General features: G+C 47.4%; 7 protein-coding genes across 7 annotated transcripts; 3 read left to right on the forward strand and 4 right to left on the reverse strand.

Annotated features, from left to right (window-relative positions):
* Positions 1 to 509: 509 nt before the first annotated feature.
* HD556DRAFT_1368474 (uncharacterized protein) lies at positions 510 to 1,554 on the reverse strand (the record flags this gene model as incomplete). The annotated part of the gene is made up of 3 exons (XM_041302866.1): positions 510 to 1,237; positions 1,277 to 1,359; positions 1,408 to 1,554. A coding segment is annotated over one exon (414 nt), but the record flags the coding sequence as incomplete, so codon positions are not given.
* Positions 1,020 to 1,510, reverse strand: HD556DRAFT_1368478 (chromatin associated protein KTI12-domain-containing protein). Its single transcript, XM_041302867.1, has 3 exons — positions 1,408 to 1,510; positions 1,277 to 1,356; positions 1,020 to 1,208 (listed from the first exon to the last, which is right to left on the reverse strand). The coding sequence occupies exons 1-3, from the start codon at positions 1,498 to 1,500 to the stop codon at positions 1,154 to 1,156; spliced, it is 228 nt and encodes a 75-aa protein (XP_041160697.1). The 5' UTR covers positions 1,501 to 1,510; the 3' UTR covers positions 1,020 to 1,153.
* A 585-nt stretch (positions 1,555 to 2,139) lies between the features above and the next one.
* HD556DRAFT_1527034 (uncharacterized protein) lies at positions 2,140 to 4,259 on the forward strand. The gene is made up of 12 exons (XM_041309329.1): positions 2,140 to 2,445; positions 2,505 to 2,514; positions 2,561 to 2,580; positions 2,631 to 2,663; positions 2,727 to 2,823; positions 2,878 to 2,906; positions 2,965 to 2,995; positions 3,049 to 3,318; positions 3,383 to 3,481; positions 3,536 to 3,750; positions 3,808 to 3,833; positions 3,900 to 4,259. Exons 1-12 carry the CDS (start codon positions 2,392 to 2,394, stop codon positions 4,036 to 4,038), a joined length of 1,023 nt encoding a protein of 340 aa, XP_041160698.1. The 5' UTR covers positions 2,140 to 2,391; the 3' UTR covers positions 4,039 to 4,259.
* Positions 4,260 to 4,462: 203 nt separating this feature from the next.
* On the forward strand, positions 4,463 to 5,622 carry HD556DRAFT_1368502 (uncharacterized protein). The gene is made up of 3 exons (XM_041302868.1): positions 4,463 to 5,061; positions 5,111 to 5,233; positions 5,396 to 5,622. Exons 1-2 carry the CDS (start codon positions 4,645 to 4,647, stop codon positions 5,231 to 5,233), a joined length of 540 nt encoding a protein of 179 aa, XP_041160699.1. The 5' UTR covers positions 4,463 to 4,644; the 3' UTR covers positions 5,396 to 5,622.
* Positions 5,623 to 7,915: 2,293 nt separating this feature from the next.
* Positions 7,916 to 8,724, reverse strand: HD556DRAFT_417218 (uncharacterized protein). Its single transcript, XM_041310540.1, has 2 exons — positions 8,679 to 8,724; positions 7,916 to 8,619 (listed from the first exon to the last, which is right to left on the reverse strand). Exon 2 carries the CDS (start codon positions 8,558 to 8,560, stop codon positions 8,156 to 8,158), a length of 405 nt encoding a protein of 134 aa, XP_041160700.1. The 5' UTR covers positions 8,561 to 8,619; positions 8,679 to 8,724; the 3' UTR covers positions 7,916 to 8,155.
* A 5,151-nt stretch (positions 8,725 to 13,875) lies between these two features.
* On the reverse strand, positions 13,876 to 14,159 carry HD556DRAFT_1192106 (uncharacterized protein; the record flags this gene model as incomplete). Its single annotated transcript, XM_041296194.1, has 2 exons — positions 13,876 to 13,979; positions 14,015 to 14,159. Coding segments are annotated over 2 exons (249 nt in total), but the record flags the coding sequence as incomplete, so codon positions are not given.
* A 779-nt stretch (positions 14,160 to 14,938) lies between these two features.
* Positions 14,939 to 15,621, forward strand: HD556DRAFT_1307956 (uncharacterized protein; the record flags this gene model as incomplete). Its single annotated transcript, XM_041300070.1, has 3 exons — positions 14,939 to 15,102; positions 15,193 to 15,331; positions 15,373 to 15,621. 3 exons carry the CDS (start codon positions 14,939 to 14,941, stop codon positions 15,619 to 15,621), a joined length of 552 nt encoding a protein of 183 aa, XP_041160702.1.
* Positions 15,622 to 19,237: the final 3,616 nt, after the last annotated feature.

The raw sequence follows: 19,237 nt of genomic DNA on the forward strand, positions 1-19,237 counted from the left end.
TTGATAAATGATAGAAATCAACACCCGGGCGGTAGCTCGGGAAAACAAAGTTATCTTACTTGTGATGCACATCATATATCTCACTGAGTCGTTTCTTGGAGTGGTCTGACGACGTACTTGCTGGATCTGATGTACAATATCAAGCAAGAGAAGACTTATTGATGCACGAGCTCGAAAAGAGAAAAAACGACTGACCCAGTTCATAGAGTAGCAGAGCGACGTACTTGAAGATGTTATTCCTCCCACCAAAGAAAAGACAATTGCCCGGATTTGCTGTCCACCCATCACAAGCATGATTGTCACGAAAATCAAAGACCGCATCTTAAACATGTACTAACTGAGTCGTATTTAAGACCGATATGAGAGAAGAGACCACGAAACAAACCTGATAGTGGCGTCATGCATGATGCATCAAGCCTTCTATAATGAAAGGTGAACAAAAAACGTGACGTCTGCATATTCTCATACCAAAATATTGTCACTAGGTGAAGCCTGATCCTGCGCAGCACCAAGGAGAAGACTTCCTCGTGAAGGTAAATGCTGGTATTCATCTATAAAAATTCTACGAGAAAGTGAGACTGTATGAGAGATCGTGTTCACCTGAGTTAATCATTTGATCTTGGATGCGCGTACCACATATTACAAGCCCTGTATTATATTACTCCCGGGATTCTAAAACCCTCTTGTTTGGGATGCTCAACATGCAAGTCACCTCGCAATACCCAACCCCTCCTCCAAGAACTCTGCAAACGCACGTCCCACACCCTCCTCTCCCCAATCTACGCTCCCTTTTTCCGTGCTTCCCAATGTCACAGCTTTCCGGCGCGCAGCCACGAATTGGCGCTTGAGCCGTTGCAGCTCTGATAACGTCAGTGCACGATGTGGGAATGTTAAGCGAACACGAAGAACAGAACTATCATTGGCACTGGTATTCGAACTAGGCTCAAGCGTATCGATGGTGAGGCCGATAGGTCCCCCGAGTGGGCCGGCAGCCTGAGCAGCCATGAATGCAGAAACCAGTGCGTTTGTCGTATGCTCCAGAGTGCGGAGGGCGTCTGTGTGTGCTTTTGGCGTGATCTGGGTGCCGACGTTTGGAGGTTTGACGATGCCAGTTGTGACTGCATCTTATATGCATTCGAGTGGGCGTGTTGGGTCATCCCAGGGGATGGTAAAGAGTGGAGCGTCCCAGCGGACCATGAATGAGGGCTCTTCAAAACGTTGGATGAGGGTATCGAGGTTAGGAATGGGTGGGGAAATAGAAAGGGGAAAGACTGACGTTTGAGGTTTATATTCCTTGCCATCTCCTGGTTCATCGTTCCATTTCCGACATTGATCAGGCGTGGCAAGTACGTAGACCTACTTTTCTCAACTACGTTAGTTGCGCGAGTGAGAATATTTATTACACACCGTAGCGACCCTTACTCCAACCTCTCGGGCCTTGCAATACAGTTGATACCTGAAATCCTTGATGTAATTCATCCCGTCTACGATGAGGATCATGTCTTTGGCGATGTGCCTTGTGATAGCGGTGAAGAGAGTTGCACGGGCGATCTTTTCTTGAAGGGAGTCTGATTTTCGGGGGTCACTGGTCTGAAGGGAAGGAAGAAGATGGGACGTCAACGGCTAAGTCATCGTCTGAGATGACTTTTACTTTGAGCTGAGGACTTGAAGCTGATGAGAGAAAGTCGTGGATTTGTGCTGCGCGGGTTGATTTTCCAGAGGAGGGGTAAACTGAGATAGTGATGAGGGCCATTGGAAGATCGTACTGACAAATTGTTTTTACAAGTCAAAAAATCGATTTTATTAGTGATGGTATAGCTCACTGTGGCGAGCGCTGCGCTAAGGAAGTTGACCAGATTCCGAACCTTGAAATTTGAAATTTAAAGCTCATACCATAACGCTTCACATCAACCTCGGTATTCCCAAATTTGCCTCTTCTTAGATAGTCTCATCCATCGAATAGCCACAACACAGGTCATCGATCATCGAATCAAGGGTGCGTGATTATCACTGCCTCTTGGCGTAACTCCGTAGCTGTCAAGGACAGTCTTGGCTATAAAAAAACCGTCATTACGCCAAATAAATATCAACATCGATTGCCAATTTTGGCCGCATTGTGTAGTTTGAACTTTGAAGTATGACTATTAGACTTTAGTGCCTCACGCCTAGGCATCGGAGGTGCAGCTGTATCTTTTATCAAGTCAAGTCGCTCCCCGGCAGGTACATCCAGTGAACGGAGGAACTCTCTATCACGACCGCAGCAAGAGGCTAGTTTAAACTCGAACTAACTCCAATGATGGTATCCCAGTGTCTGCGCCGCCACCCTGATGGGTTCACAACTCATTCATAAGGCCCATGACGTGTGTGTGAAACACATTCTTTGACCTCTAGATGGAGTATTCGACCGATCATTTCGCAGCAGCGAGGAGCTTGCAGCTCGCTACGGTGTGTCTCCTTTCTCGATATGAGGGCGAATCACAATTGACAAGTCATCTACGCATCAGTACATACACAGTGCGTATTGTCTAAACCTCATATTATTTGTCCTAATAAAGTTCAGTATCGATGGCTACATTCTGGGTAGGCTTATTCTGATCTATCTACGTCCGCTGTCAAACTCGCTTATCGAGACTTATGATTATGCATGTTCACTTCATGAAGAGGTAATATTCTCGTTCTATCATGTACCTCGGTTTTGATATCGACGATATTATTGATGTGCAAAGTGGAAATTTTTACTTCGATCACGCTGGGGCAAGATGAAAGCCCTCTATATCGTCACACGATACCTCCCCTTCATCTTTCTCGCCACGGATCTATATCGTACGTTCCGCTCCAGCACACATCGCCCGATGATGGATTAACACTTGTTTTTAGTGTATTGTACCCCGAATGAGAACCCAAGTGTATGTGATAGGGTGAGAAGCTAATGAAAACGAATGACTTACTGCATGAATTTGCTAGAAATGCCGGGTGTTGGAAAATACTGAATCAGGTGCGTGCGTGGTGATTTCATGTATGCACATACTTTCTGAAGGCTGCTACTAGGTCTTGGAATAGTATTAGTCATTGTCTCTGAAAGTATCTCTCGTTCCCCCCATCTCATGTGTCTTTCTGATCTGATCCATCCAGTTTTTTTTATCCTCAGAACATATGTGCTCTGGCACAAGAATATAATCTTACTCACAGCCATGCTGTCCACCTTTTTCGTGAGTTCCCAATCCAATCACCATACCCAAGCTAGTGGTAGATGCATCAGCCAGATTGTTCTCGCAACAGCCTTCAGCATTGCCTTCACCACTGGAGTCCCCGCAGCATGTACTCGCTCTCACCTTCCCTCTGGCGTTCCATGATCACTGAAACATTCTGTTCACTGCCACAGATGCGACTAGTGGGGTTCCGGGCATCACAGGGTGCTACCAGAGTTCGACCAGTTTCCAGTACTTCATACCATTTCTTCTCCTTTCTGTGTTCGAACTAGGTGGGCCAGGGGCATATATCTGTACAAACACACGCTGACAGGTGTTCTCCCCAGGACTCATGGTGCTCACGCTCATACGCGCCATACAGAACTGGCGGATAAACTCAAGCCGTCTGTACGTTGCCTTGGTGAACCATAACATATCCTATTATGCATGCAGTTTTCGTGAGCTTACACATGTTCGTGCTGTTTTCCTGTACTCATCCACGATCACTGTCTTTCCCGAAGTGCTCTCGCTAACGAACGTCTTCGCATCGCTGCTCCTCCAGGTATGTGAATATCTTAAATCCCTTTTATGATCGAGCCGTTCATGTTCTGCATCCCAGTACTCCTATCAGAACATTTTATATGAGTACGCACCTCCACATCCCGCTGCGTATTCCTACTAATAATACCCGAAACGTACACCCACGTATAGTTTCGAGTTTATGACCCTTGCAATCCTTGCCACACGCATGCACCTCCATCTCTGGCAAACGGACCAACGTGCACACGGCTCTGGCACCCTCATGCATATTCCAATGTCCGACGTGCCATCTGTAAATTCAACGGCGTGACCTGTGGCTTATTCGATGTCGTTCGTGGAGCGGTGCTTGGATCGTACAAGATGACTGCTGAGTGAGTTTGGTAGAGTTTGCTACGTACTTGACTTGTAGGATGAGTCTGTCGCGGAGGTGGGAGGAGTAGTATATCAATCCCAAATCTTGCTTGTGTGAAAATTCCGAAACTGCCGATGTGTCATCCAATATCAAGTTACTCCCTGGCCGGTACATCCAGTGCACGGTAAAACGCTCCATCACGGCCGCAGCCACTCGATAATCGATAATCGATCTTTTATTGGCTGACTACGTTACTGATGTAACTCAGGTACTACATATAGAAGTGCCTCGTCAGCTCTTCGAAAAATAAGCCACTATGAATGTGACTGTAAATGCCGCAAATGTGTAGGCAAATCAAACACACGTTCAGCCTTCCCGACCATTGGATTCGTAGTACGCTTGTACATCCCCCAGATTTGCCCTGCCAAACGAATACTTGCAACGTGCCATACGTGCGCTATTTTTGTCGCCAACACAGTGGTTATTTGATCTGGTGGTCGAATCGCAGGTACAGTTCCTAACAGGTCTTATTACCTAAGCCGCATCCTGCCTATAAATTTTTGCATGTCGAACTCTGGAGGACGATTTGCACCTTACAGAAATGCCCTCACCGCGATTTCTGGGAGGACAGGAACACCGCTACCTTCTCTCATAATCTCCTTTGCCATCCTTCATGAATTAACTGCCATCGTTCCCATCGTGGGTATTTTTTACACGGCACGCAGTCTAAACGCAGGTGAACGCGTTGTCAATGCTGTTGCTCTCGAACGGGATGGCTCTATCGACGACCAGTATTGGGTGACCACTCGGCTGAGATCGTGGGTTGATGAGGGCGAGCAATGGGCTGGTCGCGTTGGACGTCGATATGGCATCTTCGGCTTTGAAAAAGGCAAAGTTGTTGACCAGACCCAGACGAGCGAGTTGTCCGGTAAGCTAGCGGGGGATGTTGCTAATGCGGTTCTGGCTTATGGTGCAGTCAAGGTATTTTTTTCCTTTACCACGGTTGAGATAGTGACTGATATTGGTACAGGCACTTTTACCCGTCCGCATTGGTCTTTCGTTATATCTTTCTCCAATGTTCTCTCGGACAGTTGTAGAGCCGATTCGATTGGGTGGCCTTCGTCTATTAAGACGCAGACCGAAATCTATGTAACAGGTGGGTGACGTTCCTATTTTTTTTCCATGATGATTTCGCTTGCCGCCCCAGTCGTAGCTATAAGCGTTGACGAACGGTAGAGCATAAGCCAAATATTTGCACCACTGATCATCCTTGCCTCTGTCTCTCCATAAATTCGAAGCTTACTATCTGTCTCACAGGTTATCGGTATATGAACGGCACATTCCTACTAGTAATGAGCATACCCTTTTGTTACTTAAAAGTCGTCTTATGCAATGCTCATTTCCTCTGATGCGTTTGGACCATTTTTTGTCCTCCCAGTCAAATTGGCTCTTCAAAGACTTGTTCCACCTTTGGCGATGCCTCATTCCCTGGGGAGAGCACTTCTATCTCGTCCTAGTGTCTCGTGCTACATGCGATTTCAGTGGAGCACGTCAGGATGATTTAGGCACATGTCCCACCTTCAGGCTGTAGCCTGCTATCGTATCTTATTAGAACGTATAGGATCGCTGTTTGTGTTGTTGACTTCTGATATGGATTAACTTGTGAACTTTCGCACTGGTCTAGACCCATCCTCAGATGACGATTGGCCCATTCTGCCAACATCTCTGTTCGGCGTCAGCGCGACTAACGCTGCACAACGTCGAAATAATGCACATCAGGTAAGTGAAACACTGATCAATGTCATCACTGAAGCTTGAGATCCCAGATACGAATCGTGTAGTCAGCTGATCCGCTAACAATATACCTTTCATTGGGAGTAAGACAGAGGCATCTGACGATGTGGGTGTGACCCCGAAGAATAATGAGTTCCTGTCCATCAATCACCCGCCATTTTCGGATGGTGCGATCATACGAGGCGGAAAAGATGTGTTCGCCATCCTTGGACCAACACAATGATGTCACCGAATCGTCATGTCCCTTGATCTCGATAAGCAGCTTTCCGTCGCTTGACCATATGCAGATCATATTGTCCGTGCCGCCGGTCATGAATTTGTCGCCTTTTGGAGAGTATTTGAGGGCATTAACCCATCCGTGACTGGTCTTTATGGGTGGTGCTATTTGTCGACCAGTATCCGGATTCCAGCGTCGTATGGTGCCATCTTCAGATCCACTTGCTATCTCCAGGGAATCGCGAGACCAATCGAGGCTCCTCACTTGAGCATTAAGCCCCTCCCATGGGTCACCGATCATGCTACCCACCTCTATATTCCAAAGCCGCAGTCTGCAGTCTGCACTTCCACAAATGATCATTGTTTCATCCGGGGATACTGTCATCGAACCTATCCCTCCACCATTGCTATTCAAAGGTTTTCCCACTGGCTCTCCGTCTCTTTTCCACTGACGAATTGAGCTATCGTCAGACGCACTCATTATATTGCCACTGTTATACAAGTAGGCAAGCCTCCATATGCATCGAGAGTGACCCTCAATGACGTACTCCGGCTTCAAACTTGAACTTCCTGCCGGATGTTCTGGCTTGGGTTTCTTCCACGACGTGGTCCGAGTGTCGTGGTGGACGAAGTAGGACTGACCGAGTGGTGAGATGTGCCACTCCCATCCATGAACAGCAAGATCTCCAGGATCATCTATGTTCAACGGTGAGTTCGTCGCTCCTTGTCACAATTTCATCCCTCACCTAGTCGCACTCCTGGTAATGGTCGGTTCTTCGAGACCATCGTGAGCGCGTCATCTTGGTATATTATTTCACTATCTGACGATGTCTTATACTGTTGCCACGTAGGAGGAAGTACTTCATTCCCGCCTGACTCTAATTGAGTAAGCTGGTAGGTATCACAAGGTAGCTGCTCACCTTCCCAAAGTGCATCCTGGCGCTGCTGTGCACCATATGGTGGTGGATCTTTTGCGCTCGTCTGATATATCGATGAGTGCAATGGCCCTTCTCCTCGTCTCGTCGACTTGCTTGACTCGGCTTCTTCGTGTTGCATGACAAAAATGTTGCGTTGTACAGAGACTGGACAGTGAAATACTGCGCAGAATCAGTAATCGAGAGCAAGGAGAGATACGAGATAAAGGTGATAAAGAAACCTGCTATTTAGGTCAGTTTTGCATGCTGTAGTTGCAGCTTGCTGACACGCATGTCAAAGGCTGTGTTACCACCTGATCAAGTACTTACCTTGGTCCGGCTCAGATTTCGAGGCGATGTACATTGGTCTGTTATGTACGTCTCGTCAGCGAGTGTAATAATATGATATTTGTTAGAGCAGGTACATACACATATCGAATCCGTACGCTGTGCATAGCGCGTGGCAGCACTCCCAAGCAAAGCACTACCAGTGACAAGTGATTGCATGACTGACAGGAATAGGGATGTATATATATAGGAGTCGCTTGATGTTGGCTGCACAATCTTGCTATCATCAACATCCCCGGGCCGCGTTGATAGTGTCCAAACCAAAGCCTTTCTCGTCTTAGTAAGCAGAGAGTTTTGAACGTTCAACTTCAGAGCCGAAGTCATGTTCAAATGAACGACAACAGCGTTCCCACAAATTGCAGTCAACAACCATGACCTTGATTCATTGAACGGAGGAACCCCGATGTAGGCTACGCGACATAAACCTGAACGCTCTCACCTGTCTGCGTGACCAGCTGCACCACCTCACCCTAGTTACCTGAGCTTATGTGAGCGTAGATGGCCAAATATAAAAATTCCATTCCATTCACCCACAACTGAACCGTTACCGCGCTCTTGTACAGTAGTAACAACCTCCAGCACGCTCGCTAGGCCCGCTTTCCACGCACCAAGACGCTTTTCCAGTACCTCCCATTGCTCTCGCTCAAACGTGCGCGCTGACGAACGGTAAACGTGTATAGATTGAGAAATCTGCGAGAGCTTGCCTAAAAAAAAGACCGGTACGAATCACTATTCAAAGATTATTTGAGATCGTCATAAACGACAGGATGTCAATAGGACATACCATCGATCGCCCACTTCAGTCAGTTCAATATGAAGTATTGACGCGACCTCTGAGTAGGGCAGGTCATGCCCGACGCGTGCAAATTCAGTGACGCAAATGACAGAAGATGTATCTTCCGTTCGAGCCGTGCTTGGTCGAGTTCTGCAGGCCCGTGCTCGACATATTTTCTGGATAGACGCAGAGTCTCGAGCTTTCCATTGTTGGCGGCGTAACGTGGTGTAAATAGGTAGGCGGAGGGCTGGATTACGAGTAGCATCGAACAAAATATACTGTTTAAGAACTGAGCATACAGCCTGCATAAACGTGCTCGAAATGTAGTACTCACACGCAGTAATTCACTGATGGATGCCCGGAAGATGATGAAGTAAGAACACCCAGGAACGAGGAGACGCGATGTTGAATTTGAGGTTAGTTGGTCGGCCATGCCATAGTGTTAGAAGGTGAGACTCAGAGACGAGAGCCTATTGGAGTCACCCTCGATTTCTGCGCTTCAAAATCAGATCTAATTTACTGCATCAAATGCTGAGGATCCCCAGACGCACCTTGTTCTCATCCATCGCCCAAGCTTTTCGTCTGATCCAGTGGAGCAGGGATTTCAGAGCGACTAATGTTTTGAAGCACTACCGCGGGTTTGAAATGTCGCGAGGAACCAAATTTGAAGCTTGGTCAAGAAGGCTTTTTGAGAGTCGTGTGGTTAAGACTTGTAGTAGATAGTTACGAGCGGTGAGTACATGTTTTTAATGGGGGTGGGGGTTAATGCGATTATGGAATAGCGGGAGGGCTACTTTGACGCTCCGATCACATGCCAAGTTTAGACTCAGATCACATGATCTCCTAGTGTTTGCACGGCGGGTTGAACACTCCCCTATTCAGTCTGACGCGTGTTCATTTCATTAGGAGGTAATGCAAATACACTCTTTCCATGACATACTTCGGTTTTGACACTCACAATATGCTGTGCAAAGTGGACATTTTTGCTTCGATCGCACTGGAGCAAGATGAAAGGTCTGTCTGTATACTGTTGCGCAATACCTGCCCTTTATCATTCTCATCATGGATCTACATAGTACCACAGTGTTCCACTCCAGCACACATCCCTCCGATGATCAATTAACATTTATTTTTCAGTAATTTCGGGCCAGGTGAAATTGACACGGCCCTGCTGCGCCTGCCGCGTCACATATGCCACGTTATCCGAATGTATATCTCTGATGTGATTAATCGAGGTTTTTGCATCATCAGAACATATGTGCTCTGGAACAATAATAGAATCTTGCTTTCAGCCATGCTGTCGACCTCATTGGTGAGCTCCTGATCTACTTACCATACCCGAGCTAGTGACAGATGCATCAGCTAGTCTTTTCTCGTAGCATCCTTCATCATTGTCTTCGGTATCGGCATCCCTGCAGCATGTACTTGTTTTTACCTTCCCTCTGGTGTTCCACGACCACTGAAACATTTTGTTCCCTTTCACAGATATGACTAGCCCGATCCCGGGAATCACAGGGTGCTAGCGGAGTTTGACCAGTTTCTGGTATTTCATACCATTTCTTCTCCTTCGCGTGTTCGAATTGGTGGGTATCAAACCAGGCCGCAGTCAGGAGGAACGAGCGGGGAGAATCGAGTTCACCTGGTGCATTGGATCTTTTGGTATGTCATTCTTGACCACGGCCTTAGGTCACTCTGATATATTTTCACAGGTCAGATAGAATGGTTTGCCCCGATATTGCTACAGCAGCGTCTAAGAGCACCATCAACCTGCACATTTCTATTTTGGTGACATGCCTTTGCGATCCAGAAGCAGTACCTCATCCCTAACTCCATCACCACTCTCTCGCGTCCGTCTATTCAGAATCTTCTCAAGGACTTCATCAGTCTTCTGTCATCGTCTGAAAAGGAAGATTCGATTGAAATCCGATGTGCTGAAAGCCAGGAAATGATGGGCTTGGGTGGGGGAGTCGCGGTCTGCGCTAGTGGCTCAGAGAGCTTGTTGAGAGATGTGCAGAATGCAGTCGCGAGATTGGGTTTGACTATGTGGGCAGGATTGCTCATACAGAGCTGTTTGCTTTGTAACGCTGAGGTAGATGTCATCTTATACTGGTGTTTTTCAAGAGCTTACATTTGTGTTCGCGATTATCAACTTAATGTGTTTTCCCATCCTTTAGCTGCTTGACCGTTGGCGACGCATCATGTATTTTGATATAGCTTGTCCCGTTATATCATAATCATTAGGGTCTATAAAAACGCTCAAATTCGGCTCTCTTGCATGCAATCGTTTGAAGATATACCATTTAAGTGATCTACAAATGGCGATAGAGTAGGTACTTGGGCTGCCATGAATAGTAAGTACTGGCGAGAAAATAGGAACGCGGAAGTCTAGATTTGAATATTGAGACCATCAAAACATCAATTCTACGGGAAACAAGCATTACACCCCCCGCACAGAAGGTTGTTGCATCACCAAGGGCTGCATTCCAGAAAACGGGGCCCACTTCCCCGGTGGTGTGGTTCCAGGGAAAGTAGCGCAAGGGAAAGGAGGTGCGCGATGAGAGATGGATCCGAATGCGTGGGTGACGGTTATGGTGGCGAATATTGATATGAGAGGAGTTAGACACAGGTGCAGGGGAAAGAGAGTTGAACTGAGTGTGCGCGTGCCACACATCTTCCATTCTTCATGACTGATGCGAAGCAGGATTCGAAGTAGGACGACGGAGACCAAAGAACCATCCACAGCAGGTCACTCCTGTATACACAAAGTCATCCGCTCCGCCAGTTGAGTCTTGTGCTTGTGTTTGGATTGGTTGTGCCCCTGCTGGTTGACCTGATTGTGTTGCACTGTTGGTCTGGTTGCTGTTCATACGTTGCATAGCTGCAGCCGCTTCCGCATCAGTTTCGGAGACAATGCCAATTCTCTGCAGTGTGTTTTAATGGAACAAAATTAGAGGGACGACGAGTGACTCACATTTTCATCTTGAGCAAGAGGTACATGGTGCGCATGGAATGTCCTCCAGAAAACAACTGGAAGTTGAAATTCCAGTGTCGGGACCGTCGTTCGATTGGTTGGGATGCATTTACAGGTCGTGTGCCGAAATGTATGGAACTGAGCAAATGACTCCAACGAACAAGGGACGATGGGCTTGCAGGAGGAGCTGCACGACGAGAAGCGTGGTCTGATTCGTCGCCAAAGAAATTATTGCCCTGTATCTTGGTCTCAGGCGAGAAAAGTCAAGAACAAGAAATTACACTAACATATCTTACCAGTCCTGCTTTTTTTGGCTGCTGATGAGACGCAAGATGGGGGTCAAAGGTCTAGCGAGATATATGAGAAAAGGTGGGGTTGCTCACGATTGGTGGGCGCACAACTCTTGGTTGGGCTGGACGTCCCTAGTAAAAAATGAGATGTAGTGTGAAAGAGAGGCAGAGATGACTTGCCTGGAGCTTTGCATTCTCATCATCTGCGTCCTAGATAGTGAAAACCGTTAGGGAGGAAACTAGTCAACCAAGCGCATATATATATATATATATACGTACCAGAACGCTTTTGAGTGCCGCCTCCAGATTCCACAAGTAGATTTTTTTGTCTAGTCCAGCGCTGGTAATGTATTTTCCATCGGGGGACATGACAACAGCGAAGACTTGGTCATCATGCAAGAGTGGATCTCCGACTGTCTGATTGGTCTCGAGATCCCAGATACGAATGGAGAAGTCAGCTGATGCGCTAATAATATACCTGTCATTGGGAGTAAGACAGAGTGATCTGACAGCGTGGGTGTGACCCCGAAAAACGACGAGTTCCTGTCCATCATTCGCCCGCCATTTTCGGATGGTGCTGTCAACTAAGGCAGAAAAGATGTGTTCGCCATCCTTGGACCAACACAATGACGACACCGCATCATCATTTCCCTTGATCTCTATAAGCAGCTTGCCGTCCCTTGACCATATGCAGATTGGACCATTCCCACCGCTCATGAGTTTGTCGCCTTTTGGGGAGTATTTGACAGCTCTGACCCAACCGTGACTGGTCTCTATGGGTGGTGCTATTTGTTGACCAGTATTCGGGTTCCAGCGTCGTATCGTGCCATCTTCAGATCCACTTGCCATCTCCAGGGAATTGCGAGACCAATCGAGGCACCTCACTGCAGCATCATGCCCCTCCCACGGGTCACCGATCATGCTGCCCTCCTTTATATTCCAAAGCCGCAGCCTGCCATCTCCACTTCCACAAACGACCACCGTTTCATCCGGGGATACTATCATCGAACCTATCACTCCCCCATCACTATTCAAAGGTTTTCCCACTGCCTCTCCATCTCTTTTCCACTGACGAATCGAACTATTGTCAGACGCGCTCATTATATTGCCACTGTTAGACAAGTAGGCAAGGCTCAATATGCATCGAGAGTGACCCTCGATGACGCACTCCGGCATCAAGCTTCCTGCCGAACGTTCTGGACTTGGTTTCTTCCACGACGTTGTCCGAGTGTTGTGGTTGACAAAGTAGGACCGACCCAGTGGTGAGATGTGCCATTCCCATCCAGGAACAGCGAGATATTTAGGATAATCTATGTTCAACGGTGAGTTCGTCACTTCTTGTCGCAATTTCATCCCTCACCTAGTCGCACTCCTGGTAAAGGTCGCTTAAACGAGACTATCATCAGCGCGTCATCTTGATATAGTGTTGCACCATCCGAGGACGCCTCATACTGACGCCACATAGGAGGAAGCGCTTCATTCCCGCCTGCTTCTAATTGAATAGGCTGGTGGGTATCACAAGGTAGCTGCTCACCTTCCCAAAGTGCATCCTGGCGGTGCTGTGCGCCATATGGTGGCAAATATTTCGCGCTCGTCCGATATATCGATGAGTGCAATGGCGCTTCTCCTCACCTCGCCGACATGCTTGACTCGGCTTCTTCGTGTTGCATGACAAGGATATCACGTTGTACAGACAGACAGGACAGTGAAATACTGCGCAAAGTCAGTAATCGAAAGGAAGGAGAGATACGGGGCGAAAGTGATCAAGATTCAAGAGACCTGCTATTTGGGTCAGTTTTGCATGCCGTGGTTGCAGGTGCTGTGCTGACACCGCATGTCAATGGCTATGTAACCTGCAGACTAGATAGGACTGTCCGACATAGGGTACATTACCCCAATGGACAGAAATTGGAAACAAAAAAAACCACTGGATCAAGTACTTACCTTGGTCCGGTTCAAATTTTGAGGTAGTTCGATGTCCATTGGTCTGTTATGTACGTCTCGTCAGCGAGTGGAATTATATGATGTTTGTTTGAGCGGGTGCATACACACATCGAATCTGTACGCTGCATAGTACGTAACAGCACTCCCAAGCCAACCATCAGTAGTGCCAAGTGATTGCATGATTACATGACCGACGGGAACGTATCTTGATGTTGGCTGCGCAATATCGCTGTAATCAAGGCCTGGGTGTTCATAGTGTTTTCTTGTCTTAGTAAGCGGAGAGTTCGACATCAAAGCCGAAGTCATGTTCAGAACTTCAGACGAACAACAATCAGCTTTCCCACAAATTGAAGTCAACCGTGACCTTGATTCATTGACCTGAGGAACCCTGATGTAGGCTATGCGGCATCAACCTGAACGTTCTCACCTGTCTGCGTGACCTGCTGCATGGATTCACCCACAGCCAGTGAACCGTTACCGCGTTTTTGTACACTAGTAACAACCTCCAGCACGCTCGCTAGGCCCGCCTTCCACGTAACAAGACGCCTCCCATTGCTCTCGCTCAAACGTGCGCGCTGACGAATGGCAAACGTGTAGAGATTGAGTAGTCTGCGAGAGCTTCCCCCAAAGAAAACTGGTATGAATCACTATTCGAAGATCATTTGAGATAAGTATAATCGACAGGATGTCAATAGGACATACCATCGATCGCCCACTTCAGTCAGTTCAATATGCAGTATCGACGCGACCTCTGAGTAAGGCAGATCATGCCCGACGCGTGCAAAACTCAGTGACGCAAATGACAGAAGATGTATCTTCCGTTCGAGCCGTGCTTGGTCGAGTTCTGCAGGCCCGTGCTCGACATTTTTTCTGGATAGACACAAAGTCTCGAGCTCTCCATTGTTGGCGGCGTAACGTGGTGTAAATAGGTAGGCGAAGGGCTGGATTACGAGGAGTAGCATCGAACAAATTTGATATACTGTTTAAGAACTGAGCATACAGCCTGCATAAACGTGCTCGAAATGTAGTACTCACATGCAGTACTTCACTGATAGATGTTCGGAAGGTGATGAAGTAAGAACACCCAGGAACGAGGAGACGTGATGTTGAATTTGAGGTTAGTTGGTCGGCCATGGTATAGTGTTAGAAGGTGAGACTCAGAGACGAGGGCCTGCTGGAGTCACCCTCAATTTCTGCGCTTCAAAATCAGATCTAAATCACTGCACAAAATGCTGAGAATCCCCGGATGCACCTTGTTCTCATCCATCGCCCAAACTTTTCGTCTGATCCAGGGGAGCAGGGATTTCAGCGCGACTAATGTTTTGAAGCACTACCGCGGGTTTGAAATGTCGCGAGGAACCAAATTTGAAGCTTGGTTAAGAAGGCTTTTTGAGAGTCGTGTGGTTAAGACTTGTAGTAGATAGTTACAAGCGGTGAGTACATGTTTTTACAGCTGTTTTCATATCGATAGACCAGAATTTCGAAAATTCATTCAGCCGCTTTTGTTTGTTGTTGGAGCCACACCAAACAGAGGTGCTCGCTACTAAGCTACTTTTGTCCAACTAAGTTGCTTGGGAAGTACTAGTACCGGCCATCATCATTAGTGATGTTCCGGCCCGGCTTGGCCCAAAAGCCGCGGCTTTGGCCTGGCTTCAGACGGCTTTGGCCTGCAAAAAATCCAGGCCGGGCCAAAGCCGCCAATGACGGCTGGCTTTGGCCCGGCTCTGGCCTGAGCCGCGGCTCGAGTAGGGAATTCATGGTCCTGACAAAGTGAGTATGAGCAGGTTGCTGTTCAACCGGGATTCGACCATATGACATACCTGCACATCTTAGAATGTAGTTTTGTCCTGCATGCGGCAGCCTGAGCGGCACGTCACGACAGCGAGTCATGTTTCTGCTTCCAGCCCCCCATCCAGAGTCGAGTCTACATGCGCGAATATACATTGCCCGTACTGACGAAAACACCACTTGTAGCGAGGAGGACAGTTGCCTTTTTGAAGTATATCAGTGTCGTCTTGAGCTCGCGCAAAATGAACACAGATGTGCAAAAACCGAGCCCATCAGGAAGAACTAGCAGGGCACATCAAAGACTTAGTAACTCAAGTGAAACATGAACAGGAAGCTTGGGAGAGTCTTGAGCGCGAGTTCGACGATGTCAAGAAGATGCATGAGTCTGAGCTCCAACGCGAACACCGTGCACTCGAAGACAAAGAATCCGCACTTTTGGGATATGGAACAACGGTCCAATCAACTAGAGTAATAATTACGATTCGGCGTGACAGGGAATGAAAATGAGGAATGTTTAGATTCGTGGGGTAATGTGAGTTTCAGGTCCGTAAGGTCTAGTGTCCGCGCTGCCGCTGTCCGTGGAGAACATTATAATGTCCAGGCTAGATCACAACGTCCGAAAAGTACTAGGTGTCTGTGAGGGGTCATAATGAACATGAGCATAACTCAAAAAGATACTCACGCCGATGATGGGATCGAGGTACTCGTAATCTGTATCAGCAATACGAAAACCTTTTCTATATATGATCATAATATCAGCATATATGACAATATCTATGGCTCACCAGTCATCTGATGCGTATGATCAGCTAGTTGGTATAGTTAAGAGACATGAAGCACAATGGAAGTGATTGAAAAGCTAAAACAAGACGAGATAGAAGCCAGATTCTTGGGGCGCTGCAAGCCTCAGGCACAGTTCCAAAAGCCGTGGCCCAAGCCGGCGGCTTCGGCTTTTCATAATGTCAGGCCAGGCCAAAGCCGCCACCAGGCCGTGACTTTGGCCCGGCTTGGCTTGGCCTATTCAGGCCCGGCTTGGCCTGGCCCACGGCCTGAAGCCGGGCCGTGCACATCACTAATCATCATGAACGGAGACCATCGATATGTACCAGATGCTGCAAAACAGCAGTGGTTTATCATGTCCACACACCGCATGACATCAAAGGCCATAGCACAAGTGATGGGATGCAGCCATCGAACAGTCAATTGATCGCGTTCTTCGGCTCTCGCAACTCACAGGTTCTGTGGTTCGAAACCCTCTGGAAAGTGGTCGTCCTCGTCTACTTACAGCACAGGACGTTGCAGTAAGTGAAAGCACAAAGATAATGTACAATTACAGATACTACTACTTGATGATTATAATACACCACACAGGCCCCACATGTCCGAGCCGGGTTAGAGACTTACAAAAGTAGCTTAGTAGTGAGCGCCTTTGTTTGGTGTGGCTCCCACAACAAACAAAAGCGGCTGAATGAATTTTTGAAATTCTGGTCTATCGATATGAAAACAGCTGTAATGGGGGTGGGGTGATGCCCAACATGTACTTTGATGCTCCGATCACATGCCAAGTTTAGACTCAGATCATATGATCTCCTAGTTTGCACGGCGGGTTGAACCACCTCAGGCATCAGTTTTCGGTATCAATAAAAGTCTATGAGACCGTATTATTATGTTAGGTACAACCCCATCTCTTAGACCCAACCTCCCGGATGTTCTAAAAATAGCACCTATGAAACCATCCCTAAAATGCTCGGCAGGACCTCGGCACATCCTCGTGGCACTGCCTGGATCATTGTGGCCCTTCTTGGATCATTGTGGCCCTTCTTTAGGGAATAGCATGGGTATCCTCAACCCACGTGGGTCGTGGGTGTGGGTACCTCTGGGGTGTGGGTGGGGGTCTGTACTTTGGGTACCCATACCCCTACCCACACCCTGGTGGTGGGTATGTAAGCAAACATGACTTATTTTGAAACTTAGTAACACACATTAGACATGAACCTTAAACTCTAAAACTAAGCTAATATTGGACATGAACCTTAAACTCTAAACCTAAACACAGCGCCCTTACGATCATCACAGCATGGATCCCACATTTTTCTCAGGCGCTGCCAAGCATATTAAAAAACTCACGGACAAAGCTAAAGCTGCGCTAGACGAGAAGCAGGAAGGCTCAAACAAACGAAAGAATAATGAAAGTGCTGCTACTAGTACACATCCCAAGAAGGCCAAGTCAAACCAGGCAGTAGTTCGTAACGAGGAAGAAGAAAGTGTGTTACATCATGATGCTATTGTCATCAGCGATGACGAGGGAGCGGGTATGAATACTGACAAGGACAAGGATGAAGTGAGTGCGGATGAGGAAGAGTGTGCGGAGGATGAACTCAGTAAGGCCGATTTCACTAGTCCAAGTAATACAAGCTCATATTAGCTAAAGAACAGTTAATGAAGGAATGGATCTCACCGATCTATGCTTTTTTTGACCCTACACCTGCTATAGAGTCCATTGATGGCCGTCGTGCACATTCCTTCAAATGTATGGGCAAGGGATGCAAGGTTACGATTCGACGCTTCCTCAACAAAAAAGATGCACGATCCACGGGAAATATGCGGAAACACGTCAAGTCCTGCTGGGGCGATGATGTATTGCAAGCTGCTGATGAAGCCAGGAATGCAGACGAAGTTCGGACCAAGATCGTCGCAGGATATCTGAAAGATGGATCAATTACAACCGCATTCGAACGTAAAGGCAAGGGGAAGGTCACTTACTCGCATCGTCAGCATACCCGGACCAAGACAAGGTAGGATCACAATGAGACGGAGAATTCTTGCGGCTGATATAGTTGCATTCAGAGCCGAACTTGTTCGTTGGGTTGCGGAAAGCCTACGGCCATTTGACATTGTCAAAGACAGGGGATTTCAGTCACTTATGAAGACAGGGAGACCGGAATACTACATACCGTCTCCATCGACTGTCTCGCGCGATGTTAGATTGGTCTTTGCGAAGACAAGACAACGAATTGCTAAAATGATAAATGTATGTAGATCAGTTGGATGCAAGAGGAAGACTAATGAATCTTACCAGGAATACGAGGGCAAACTCAATTTTACGACGGACGGATGGTCGTCTCCAAACCACCGTGCCCTTGTAGCATTCTCGGCACATCTTGAACACAAAGGTGTGCCTCTAAGTTTACCGTTAGACATTATTGAGGTGCCGAAAGTAAGTACTCGACTCACCGAGTTAGAGAAGGACATTGTGCTAAGACACTATCAGTCCCAAACGGGGGAGGAGCTTGCAGCGGCCTTCGAACAAGTGCTGAAAGATTATGGAGTAACAAGAAAGGTCAGTACACAATCCCTGCGTATACTCACAGGACTCACCAAATGATAGATCCTCGTCGTCACATGCGATAATGCGGCCAATAATACTGCCATGCTCGAAGAGATGGCAGTCATACTCCCTGACTTTGGTGGTACAGCAGCCCACACGAGGTGCTTCCTGCATACGGTCAATTTGGTAGCAAAATCTCTCCTTCGACAGTTTGATGAACCGAAGAGCCGTGATGACGATCACGAGAAGAGCGATGATGATGAGCCAAATGTTGACGGCCACAGTGAGAACGAGCGAATGGATTCTGACGTACTGCCTGGTGATGACGTTGATGGGTTTGTTGACGAAACTGAATTCTTGACGCATGACGCGCGCAAGAGCCTGCAACAGAATATTTGTCCAGTTAAGCTGGTACTTGTTAAGGTCTGTACATTAGAATAAATCGAAAACATACCTTAATAAACATATCACACAGCTTCGGAAGCTCGCATTCAAGGTCATTCACTCCACGACCAAACTCCTGCCCGCATGGCACAACATCCTTCAAGAACAGGGAAGGCCAGTCACCAACATCCCATGCGATGTGGCTACACGCTGGAATTCCACATTTGACATGCTTGCATATGTCTTGAAACACCGAAGAGCAGTTGATGCGATGACACAGCAAAGGGACTTGGGTTTGAGAGATCTCGAGTTGTCGGATCATGAATGGTTAATTGTAGACCAGCTGCGAAATGTTCTGAAGGTGCGTGGTGTTGGTGTGTAGTTGTTGTTCATTGTTTACTAATG

This window comes from Suillus plorans (assembly GCF_016647745.1).
Source record: "Suillus plorans strain S12 chromosome Unknown HD556scaffold_25, whole genome shotgun sequence".
Lineage (NCBI taxonomy): Eukaryota > Fungi > Basidiomycota > Agaricomycetes > Boletales > Suillaceae > Suillus > Suillus plorans.